The sequence below is a fragment of the Theropithecus gelada genome, chromosome 9 (genome assembly GCF_003255815.1).
Source record: "Theropithecus gelada isolate Dixy chromosome 9, Tgel_1.0, whole genome shotgun sequence".
Taxonomy (NCBI): domain Eukaryota; kingdom Metazoa; phylum Chordata; class Mammalia; order Primates; family Cercopithecidae; genus Theropithecus; species Theropithecus gelada.
Window position 1 is genome coordinate 81396357 of NC_037677.1, and position 10991 is coordinate 81407347.

The 10991-nt window shown below is 40.4% G+C and overlaps 1 protein-coding gene across 1 annotated transcript; it reads left to right on the forward strand.

The window, feature by feature from the left end:
• Positions 1 to 3574: 3574 nt before the first annotated feature.
• Positions 3575 to 7663, forward strand: MBL2 (mannose binding lectin 2). The gene is made up of 4 exons (XM_025397440.1): positions 3575 to 3804; positions 4464 to 4580; positions 5942 to 6010; positions 6768 to 7663. The coding sequence occupies exons 1-4, from the start codon at positions 3618 to 3620 to the stop codon at positions 7139 to 7141; spliced, it is 747 nt and encodes a 248-aa protein (XP_025253225.1). The 5' UTR covers positions 3575 to 3617; the 3' UTR covers positions 7142 to 7663.
• Positions 7664 to 10991: the final 3328 nt, after the last annotated feature.

A 10991-nucleotide genomic window follows, 5' to 3' on the forward strand; every position in this document is an offset into this window, starting at 1 on the left:
ACCAATCTACAGTCATGGCAGCGGTGCCCTCTTTCCCAGATGAGGAAACCGAGGACATGAAGGCAGTGGAACTTGACTAAGGTCACACTGTTGGGAAGTGGGAGAGCTGGGATTTCACCCTAGTCTGTAAAAAAGGGGATGTAGGGCACCAGGCAGTCCTCCTGCAGGTCAGAGGGGCAGTTGTCTCTGCAGCCTCTTGGGGTGAGGTGGATTTCTTGTGGTGCTGCCAGAGTGGAAGCAGTGTTGGGAAGAGTTTTAAAGTCCAGAACAAATGCACACAGTGGCCTTGTGTATGGAATGGACTGCAGAGTTGGCATTGATGTGGAGAGAGACATTCAGGCTGCAGTATGTGGAGAGGGGCCTCTCCTGCTGGGAAAGGCCTTCTGGAGAGCAGGATGTAACTGGGCGACACTCCAATCTGTGGCTTAACTGCTAGATTGACTTTCCCTCAGATCCCCCCACCCTCTGAACCCAGTTCTAGGACATTTCAGGGTCTGGAGGGCAGTTTCCTAACCTCTGGACTAGGTAAACAATGAAAGCAAGCACTGTGATTAAAGCCAGCACCGCCGGTGACCTGGAGTCAACTACCTTGCCCCACCTGCTGCTACTGGAGCAGGAGCAGGGGAAGCTCTGGCTGCTAAAGAATAAGAAGGGAAACAAGTAATCTACTGTGTTCTTTAGGCCCTGGATCTCCTGATATCCATTGATGGCTTTAGGCATGTGGTTCTGTACCATCCTGGATTTTTCCAGGCACAGGGGACAGGTCAGCAGGAAATAAGGAAGCCAGTCCCTCCACAAGCCAAGAAGACTTCAATTGGAAGGGACCTGGCAGTGCATCTTACTCACATTTCTTCTGGTGTTTGGAGGCCTCCATAGTGTCCCCACCACATGGCCTCGCAGCCTCTGAACTTCCCATGATGGGCTCCCCAACACCCCAAGCTACGTGGCATTTTTCTGAAAGCTATATTGGAAATGTAGTTGAGAATCAAGTGAACTATGCTTCATAAAAGTATTCTCCCATCCCTTCTAGATTGTCCCCATTAATCACAGGAACATGGTTCAAGCCGTTAACACTCACGATACTGATGATCTTGTACTGCCAAGTGCTGTTCTTTTGCTTCTTATCTCAGCTGAGCGGCCCCTAGATAGTCAAGTCGTAAATGTGTGTGCCCATGAAAACTTCTTATTATCGCTCACTATTGTAGCTAATTCTCAAGTGCAATCAATACCTCCTGTTTCTCAAATGTGCCCACCTTTATAATCCAGCTGCCATTACTCCAACCCAGGCCACTGTCTTCTGCTACTTAGATCACGGAAAGCACTTCTTTTTAGATCTGCTTTTCTCCAGTCCTGTTCCCCTCAACACTATAGCCAGAAAGGTGCAAAATTCACATTGCAAAATTCAAATGTGATCATCTCTCCACTATCGCAGTTCCCCTAGTGACCCTTGGAAGGAAACCCAAAGTCTTTAACACAGTTTACAATTCTTATTGCAAGGATGAAACTTGAAGACATTGTGCTAAGTGAAGTAAGCCAGATACAAAGGAGCTATTGTATGATTTCACATATATGAGGTACCCAGAATAGATGAATTCAGAGAGACAGAAAGTAAAACAGAAGTTACCAGTGGCTGTGGGTAGGGGTAAATGGAGAATTCTAGTTTAATGAGTTGAGAGTTTCAGTTTGGGATGATGAAAATTGTCCCATGATGTGGTGATGATAGCACAACAATGTGAATGTACTTAATGCTACTGAGTTGTATGCTTAATAATAATGGTCAAAATGGTATGTCTATTTTAGCACAATGAAAAAATGGAACAGTAAAGTCAATGACTATAATATCATAAAGTGTAAGTAGCATGAGAGAAAATAATTCAGGCTAAGAGGATAGAGACTGCTAGGTAGGACTATTTTAGAATAAGTGATCAAGGTACTTATTTCTCTGAAATTGGAATGTTTGAATAGAAGAGAAAGAGCTAGCTGGCAATGCCCGTAAGGGGTCCAGGCGTGGAGACATCAAGTGAAGAGTCTGAGGCAGGAATGACCTTAATGCATTAATGGCAGCAAGAGGTCTATATGCTTTCATGGATGGGTGTGTGCACACATGCACGTGTCTGTGTGTGTAGTTGGTGGGCATGAGGATATGTCTGCATTTGTGAGTATCTTTGTTTTCCTGTTGGAAACAAGGAACTCAACATGACTAACCAGGTTAACCTAGTTATGGTAGTTCAGCAAGGAGATTTCCCAAAATGGATGGCAATTGAAAGAGAAATTTTACTGTATTAAAGCACACAGCTGCCGAGCACTGTGCTGGAGGCTCCTAAACTTCTCCTAGTCCCGAGAAGAGTTGTTTATTAATCTGGAGTTGAAGGCCAGGCCCGGGCTATCCTTGTTCACAAGGTTGATTGGGCCCTACATTGCTGAGCCTAGCCTCCTCCCTCAATCTGAGGCATCTGCCAGAGCCCCAGGCTAGAGGGCCAGCGTCCTTGTCATTGAGTCCCTGCTCTGCAGAAACACCAGTACGTCATTTCTGGTGAATAAATCTGGGTTCCCGGATCAAGGGTTTGGGGAGTTGACATGGCCCTGGAGGTACGGAGGAGTCTTTCTAGGGGTGGGGGAAGTGGGATGAAAGGCAGAAATCAGGTTGAGGATGTCTCTTTTTCTGCTTCTGCTGGAGCACCTGTGACTTTCCTCAATTATCTGTTCATCTGCAGTGGAAACTATCTTTGTTTCCAAAGGGAGCCTCGAGGACCTAGACCTATGGGGCTGGGCTGCTGAGGATTCTTAGTGGGGTAATAGCTGGAAGAAAGCTCTGAAGAACAAATGAAAGGTTAAGATTGAGAAATGGGAGGGGGATTCAAGGCAAGTTGTCTAATTGCCAGTGGTTTTGACTCACAGAACGGGGGAATTCCTGCCAGAAAGTAGAGAGGGATTTAGCACTCTGCCAGGTCCAACATAGTAAGAAATTTTCAGAGAAAATGCTTACCCAGGCAAACCTGTCTAAAACACCAAGGGGAAGCAAACTCAAGTTAATTCTGGGCTGGGCTGGTGACTAAGATTGAGGTTGATCTGAGGTTGAGACCTTCCTTATTGGATCACCAACCTGTAGCCTAGGGCCTGCCACTGAGTAAATGATAGTTAACAGGCCCTGGAGAGGAATCAGCTGCCCAGATACAAAGATAGGATTCAGGTGGCAGATGGACTCAAAGGGGATGTGGAGAGAAAGAGGAAGCTCCTACAGACACCTGGGTTTCCACGCATTCTTATTCCCTAAGCTAACGGGCATGAGCGAGGTGACAATGCACAGTCCCATTTGTTCTCACTGCCATGGAAAGTATCTTTATAGTCTTTCAGCAGCAACACCAGGGGCCTAGGCACAGAAGAACCCCTCCTTAGGATCCCCACTGCTCATCACAGTGCCTACCTTTGTTAAAGTACTAGTCACGCAATGTCACAAGGATGTTTACTTTTCCAAATCCCCAACTAGAGGCCAGGGAGGGGTCATCTATTTCTATATAGCCTGTACCCAGGTTGTAGAACAGAGGGCATGTTCAATACATATATGTTGATTAACTGAGATAATCTTCCCTGATTTTTCTCACACCAAGGGGAGGACCATGTCCCTGTTTCCATCACTCACTCTCCTTCTCCTGAGTGTGGTGGCAACATCTTACTCAGAAACTGTGACCTGTGAGGATTCCCAAAAGATCTGCCCTGCGGTGATTGCCTGTAACTCCCCAGGCATCAACGGCTTCCCAGGCAAAGATGGGCGTGATGGCACCAAGGGAGAAAAGGGGGAACCAGGTACAGGTTGGGCTGTTCTGTCTCTGCGATTCTTTACCTTCTAGAGAAAACTGCCTGGGGATATGAGGAGACTGATGTCCTATTTGAGTATATTTTTCTCAACTATACTCTAACTCAAAACAGAGATTCAGCTCTCATTCTCTGGCATCTCAGAGTTCCACACAGCAGTTTGTGACTAACAGTTGTCTTGCCTGCCCAGAAAAGTGGCCCACAGGTCAGGCCATCGCATGGGACACAGGATGAATTTTTCTTCTCTGGGTCATAGTTATTGTCATGTCAGACCCCTATTCACTTCAATAGGGATGGCACCAGGTTCAAGAGGCCAAAGTAGAGACCTGGAGCCAGCAAACACAGGTTTTACTGGGGGAACCTATTTACAGGGAGATCCAGCAGCAGTGGGCCGGACAGGAGAACCACAACTATTTGTAAAAAACATGCAGTTAATTTTCACTTTGCACCCTCCCTGCAGCAACCTCCATATGGCAACTCTATTTCTTAAGTTATTGCTCTCAGGTGCATACCATACAGTTATTGAGAGCAGTGCTCAGAAAGGTCAGTCCTGGGTCAAGGTCTCCTTTCTCCTGAGAAGGGACTGGGCATCCAACCCTTGAAGAGAAAGAACATAGATATTAAGTCACATTTCCTTTTTCTTCCAACAGGCCAAGGGCTCAGAGGTTTACAGGGCCCTCCTGGAAAGTTTGGGCCTCCAGGAAATCCAGGGTCTTCTGGGTCACCAGGACCAAAGGGCCAAAAAGGAGACCCTGGAGAGAGTCCAGGTAAGGACTCCAGCAAGGTCCGAGCTGAATGCACCCAGGGTTCTGAGACCTTGAGTACCTGGTGTGCCCCTTCTCCTGTTCCTTCAAAGGAAGATACCCAAATCTGCTTTCTGACCCAGTGCCCTCAGCCCTCTTTTCATTCTTAGAGCCTTAGGGAATTCCTATAAGTGCCTGAGTACAGACTTACAAACTTTTCAAGACAACTCCCTCATCAGGCACTCCCTGTAGCAGCTGAGCCTGGGTTCTCCATCAGTTGAAATAGTTCAATGTGAGGCCCTGGTCCTAGAGGGAAAAAATAGGCCATCTAAGTGTGGGCTTATTATGTCTATTTTTACAAAAGCATGTAACCATGGTATGTCATATTTTACTTCATAAGAAACCAAGCCAAAGCTTAATAGCTTACAAACATAGCCGTCAATTTAAATCACAAGTCTGTGGGTCAGCCATGTGATTTGTCTGCTGGTTTAAGCTGGGCTCACTCATATATGTCTGTGGTCAGCTGATGGCCAATAGTCTCACTCATGTGTCTGGCTGTTGTTTGAATGTTAGCTGGAGTGATGAGGGTAATTGAACCACGTCTCTCATCATCCAACAGGCTAGCCAGGGCTTCTTCACGTAGCAGTGACTACAGGATTCCCAAGAGTAGAAATAAGAAAGGCTTTAGGCTTCTTGAAGACTCAGAGCACATTATCATTTCTGCCAGACTGTATTGGTCAAAACAAGTCACAAGGCCAGCCCAGATTCAACGAGTACCGAAATAGACTCGTGTCTAAATGAGAGGAGCTACACCCTATTGAGGCCATTTTTGCCATCTACTACAACAAGTGGTTTGCTCTTGCCCTCCCCACTTGGATAATGGGCAACTCACAAAAATCTTGGTTTCCTGACTAATAGAACAAACCTGGGAAAAACAAAAACAAAATAAAAGACAACAAAAGCAAAACCTCTCCAAAGACAAAAACCCTGTAATCTTTTTAGTCACTCTTCACCAGGTCATAATAGAGTAATACCTCAAGAGATTTCTTTTCAGTTTTGATAGAACAATTTGTTTGGAAAGAAATAATCTGTGAAGAACCTGGCCTATGGATTGCTAAGTAATCAGGGAGTATATGTGTGCATGTGATATGTACGTGTACTTTGGGATACAGTAAACAGACAAAGAGTGACGTTTGGGGTTGGATGAAAATAGAGATTTTTCATTCTTTTGACTTTTAAGTATTTTTTATTTTCCTTTGAAGTGTAAACATCAATGTAAAATAAGCTTCTTTTTCAATTTGAAAAAGATACTCTACTCTCGTGTATATGCACAGTTCCGAGGCTCCTTCTCAACAATGCTTCTTTACTTTGTTCTAATTTTCTAGATTGTGAGAGTAGCCTGGCTGCCTCAGAAAGAAAAGCTCTGCAAACAGAAATGGCTCGTGTCAAAAAATGTAAGCTTTTTCTCTTACTCTCCAGGCAGCTTGAAATTTGGGAAAAAATAGAATGCTACAAATATTTATAGAATGCAACAAATATTTATTGAATGCATATAATTTTCTGTACCCTGATAGGCATTTCTCATATTCTGACCTCATGGAATTCTCACAACATTTTGGTAGAAATGGGGGCAAAGGGAAGTTAAATTACTTGCTCAAATGCACAGAGCTAATAAATGGCAGGGGTGCTTTATAGATGGAAGTCAGTCTAACTCGAGAGACCCTAATATTTTACCCTCTGATATTGCTCACTGAAAATGAGACTTATATCCCTTTGTTGCACTGGTATTGAGACATGGACATGGGGTCTAACCTGCCTCGGGCAAATATTTTCAGACATTTTTTGTTTGGTCTCAAGTTAATAATTTATAATTTGGAAGTCCAAATTATATATCTTTTAGAATTCTGATCTGAAAGCACAGAGAGGCCTTTGTACCAGTCTGTCTGTTCACATTTGGGTTGCCATGTTTAACAAAGAAAAAGACAAAGCACCAGTTAAATTGGATTTCAGCTTAAAAACATTTTTAGTATAAATATGTCTGAAAAATTATATAGGAGATATACTAAAATATTCATTGTTTGTCTGAAATTCAAGTTTAACTGGACATACTATATTTTATCTGGCAACTCTCCTCTAGAAGACTTTTTCTTGAGAAATACCTTGAGTTGGGCTTAAAGATAAGCCAATTTCACCCACTTTTTCACATTTTAGGGCTGACCTTCTCTCTGGGCAAACAAGTTGGGAACAAGTTCTTCCTGACTAATGGTGAAATGATGACCTTTGACAAAGTGAAGGCCCTGTGTGCCAAGTTTCAGGCCTCTGTGGCCACCCCCAGGAATGCTGCAGAGAACAGAGCCATCCAGAATCTCATCAAGGAGGAAGCCTTCCTGGGCATCACTGATGAGAACACAGAAGGAGAGTTTGTAGATCTGACAGGAAATAAACTGACCTACACAAACTGGAACGGTGGTGAGCCCAACAATGCTGGTTCTAATGAAGACTGTGTATTGTTACTGAAAAATGGCAAGTGGAATGACATCCCCTGCTCCTCTTCCCATCTGGCCCTCTGCGAGTTCCCTATCTGAAGGGTCACATCACTCAGGCCCTCCTTGTCTTTTTACTGCAACCCGCAGGCCCACAGTCTGCTTGAAAAGATAAATTATATCAATTTCCCCTTATCCAGTATTGTTCCTTTTGTGGCAGTCACTAAAAATGATCACTAACAGCACCAACAAAGTAATAATAATAGTAATAGTAGTTAGTAGCAGCAGTAGTAGTCATGCTAATTATATAACAATGTATTTTTAATATATACCACAAGACCCTATCTTTTGCATCCTACGTTAATTATCTAGTTTAACTAAGCTGCAATACTTTCAGTAGCATTAACTTGCTGCAATACGAACATAAGATGGATTTATTTTTCCATTTACAACAAACACCTGTGCTCTGTTGAGCCTTCCTTTCTCTTTGGGTAGAGGGCTCCCCTAATGACATCATCACAGTTTAATACCATAGCTTTTTAACAAGTTTCAGGTATTAATAAAATCTATTTTGTAACTTTATGAACTCTGTTTTCTTTTTAATGAGATATTAAACCATGTAAAGAACATAAGTAACAAATCTCAAGCAAACAGATTCACAAATTCTCACTCACATACATACCTATATACTCACTTTCTAGATTAAAATATGGGATGTTTTTGACTTCCTAGAAGCCCCTTTATAAGTCCTTCTAGTGTTAACTTCTAGGAAAATACTGTTCTGACCTCCATGACTGCCCAGTAATTTTGTCTGTTTATAAACATTGTGTAGTTGGAATCATACTGTGTGTAATGTTGTCTGTCTTGTTTACTCAGAATTCAATCTGTGAGATTCATTCATGTCATATGTACAGAAGTTTCATCCTTTTCACTGCCATGTAGGGTTCCCTTATATTAATATTCCTCAGTTCATCCATTCTATTGTTAATAGGCATTGAAGTGGCTTCCAATTTTTGGCCATGAAGAAGAGAACCCACGAACATTCCTGGACTTGTCTTCTGGTGGACATGGTGCATGAATTTACCTATCCAGGAGTGGAACTAGTAGAGAATGAGGAAAGCATGTATTTAGTTTCAGTATATACTGCTGGTTTTCCTAAGTGATTGTATGAATTTATGCTCCTACCAGCAATGTGTGGCAGTCCTAGATGCTCTATGTGCTTGTAAAAAGTCAATGTTTTCAGTTCTCTTAATTTTAATTATTACTGTGGATGTAAAGTGATATTTCTCCATGGTTTTAATCTGTATTTCCTCAACATGTAATAAGGTTGAACACTTTTTTATCTGCTGATTGGGTACTTGGGTATCTTCTTTTATGAAGTACCCATTCACGTCTTTTGTATTTTGTTTAAATTACTTAGCCAATATTTTTCTTACTGACTTTTAAGCTATTTTTACATTCTGAATATGTCCTTTGTAATGTGTATTACAAATATTTTGCTAGTTTTTGACTTGCTCCTAATGTTGAATTTTTATGAACAAAATTTCCTAATTTTGAGAAAGTCTTATTTATTCATATTTTCTTCCAAAATTAGTGCTTTTTGTGTCATGTTTAAGAAATTTTTGCCCATCCCAAAATCATGAAGATATTTTTCCATTTTTTTCTAATAGTTTTATTAATAAACATTCTATCTATTCCTGGTAGAATAGGTATCCACTTGATACAGCACTATTTGTGGAAAGACCATTTTTCCTCCATTGAATTAGGGTGGTGCATTTTTGTAAGTTAGGTAACTGTATGTGTGTGTCTGTTTCTGGGCTATCTATTCTACTAGTCTATTTGTTGATGCTTGTGTCAAACAGTACCCTGTTTTAATTACTGTACATTTATAATTGTAACTATAGTCCAGCTTTGTTCTTCTTCAAGTCAAGATTTCCATATAAATATTAGAAACAGCTTCTCAATTTCTGCAAAAGCCTGATGAGGTTTCCATTGGGACCACACTGACTCGATGAATCAACTTATGCAGAACTGACAACTTACTACTGAATCTCTAATCGATGTTCATCGTGTATCTCTTCATTTAACTAGAATTTATTTAACTTTATTAATATGTTTTGGCATTTTTAGTTTAAAAACCTTATATATCTTGTTTTGGTGGTTTTAGGGATTTTAAAAATATATTTTTAATATTTTTTCTTTTCTATTGTTGTAGACAGAAATACAGTTAAGTGTTGTATGTAGTCTTACGATGTTTAGTAACTTCAATAAGTTTATTTCTTTACTCTAGTAATTTGTAGATTCTTCTGGATTTTGTATGTGCATAGTCTTGTAAGCTGAAAATATGGCAATACTTACTTCTTCCCAATTGCTTTACTTTTTTTCTTACCTTATTGCACTGGTTAGCAACCCCAATACAGAGACCTCCAGAACAGGCATAGACTCCTGAAAGACAATATAATGAAGTGCTCCAGTCAGGCCTATCTAAACTGGATTCACAGCTCTGTCACTTAATTGCTACATGATCTGGAGCCAGTTACTTAAACACTCTGTGTTTCAGCCATGTATTTGCAGCTGGGAGAAAATAATGATTCCTATTTCATGAAAATTGTGGGGACAATGAAATAAGTTAACACCTTTAAAGTGTGTAGTAAAGTATCAGGATATTATATTTTAGGTCTCAATACACACAGTCATGCCACTAGATATAAGCTTTTTAATGAGATAATGTGATATTATAAATAACATGCATTGATTTTTACAAATTAAGTCAACCTTACTTTGATGGAATAAACTCCATTTAATCACATTTAATCTTGTGTATATATTATTGGAGTGGAGTTATTAATAGTTTGTTTAGCACATTTACACCTATGTTCATGAGAGATACTGGCTTTTTTTCCCCTTCTTAATGCACTTGCTAGGTTTTGGTGTCAAGGTTATGTAAGCCTCATTAAAATGAGCTGTGATGTGCCCTCATGCTCCCATTATCTAAAATAATTTGTGTAAAATTATACTTTAATGTTAGATAAATTCACCAGTGAAGCCATCTTGGAATGGTGTTTTCTATTGGGAAATGATTTTAATTTCAGATTTAATTTCTCATGATCTAAACTTATTCATGTTTTCTGTCTTTTGTTCAGTTTCAATGAGTTATATTTTTCAATGAATGTGTCAATTTCCTCTGAATATATATGTATTGCCATAAAATTGTTAAAATACCTTCATATTTCTTTTCAATATAAGTAGGATCTATAGCAGTGCCTATGTATCTGTTATAATTATTTGTATTTTATCTCTTTTTTTCTTTTTTTTTTTTTTTGAGACGGAGTCTCACTCTGTCACCTAGGCAGGAGTGGCTGGAGTGCAGTGGCACGATCTTGGCTCACTGCAACCTCTGCCTCCTGGGTTTAAGAGATTTTCCTGCCTCAGCCTCCCAAGTAGCTGAGATTACAGATGCCCACCACCATGCCCAGCTAATTTCTATATTTTTAGTGGAGACAAGGTTCCACCATGTTGGCTAGGCTGGTCTCAAACTCCTGACCTGAGGTGATCTGCCTGCCTCAACTTCCCAAAGTGCTGGAATTATAGGCGTGAGCCACTGTGCTTGGCCTGTCTCTTTTTTTCTTAATCAATCTTGCAAAGGATTTGTCAATTTTATTAATTTTTTCCAAAAGCTTCTTTTTGGTGTTTTCTCTGCTAACCTCTATGATTACATGTATTTATATCTGTTCCTATCTTTATCATTTTCTTGTATCGATCTTCCGTGGGTTTAATTTGCCATTCTTTTTCTAGCTTCTTTTAATTGACATTTAGAGAACTGATTTTCTTCCTTCCTTCTTTGCTAATACAATCATTTAAAGTTATAATTTGTATTTAAGAACTATTTCAGTTGCATACCACATGTTTGGATGTGTATCTTTTGTCACCAATTCAAAATATGTTTTTCATA

Coding starts and splice junctions, on each gene's coding strand:
- MBL2 (XM_025397440.1), top strand. CDS start 3,618: ATGTCCCTGTTTCCATCACTCACTCTCCTTCTCCTGAGTGTGGTGGCA. Junction 4,581..5,941: donor AGACCCTGGAGAGAGTCCAG/GTAAGGACTCCA, acceptor CTAATTTTCTAG/ATTGTGAGAGTAGCCTGGCT. Junction 6,011..6,767: donor AATGGCTCGTGTCAAAAAAT/GTAAGCTTTTTC, acceptor TTCACATTTTAG/GGCTGACCTTCTCTCTGGGC.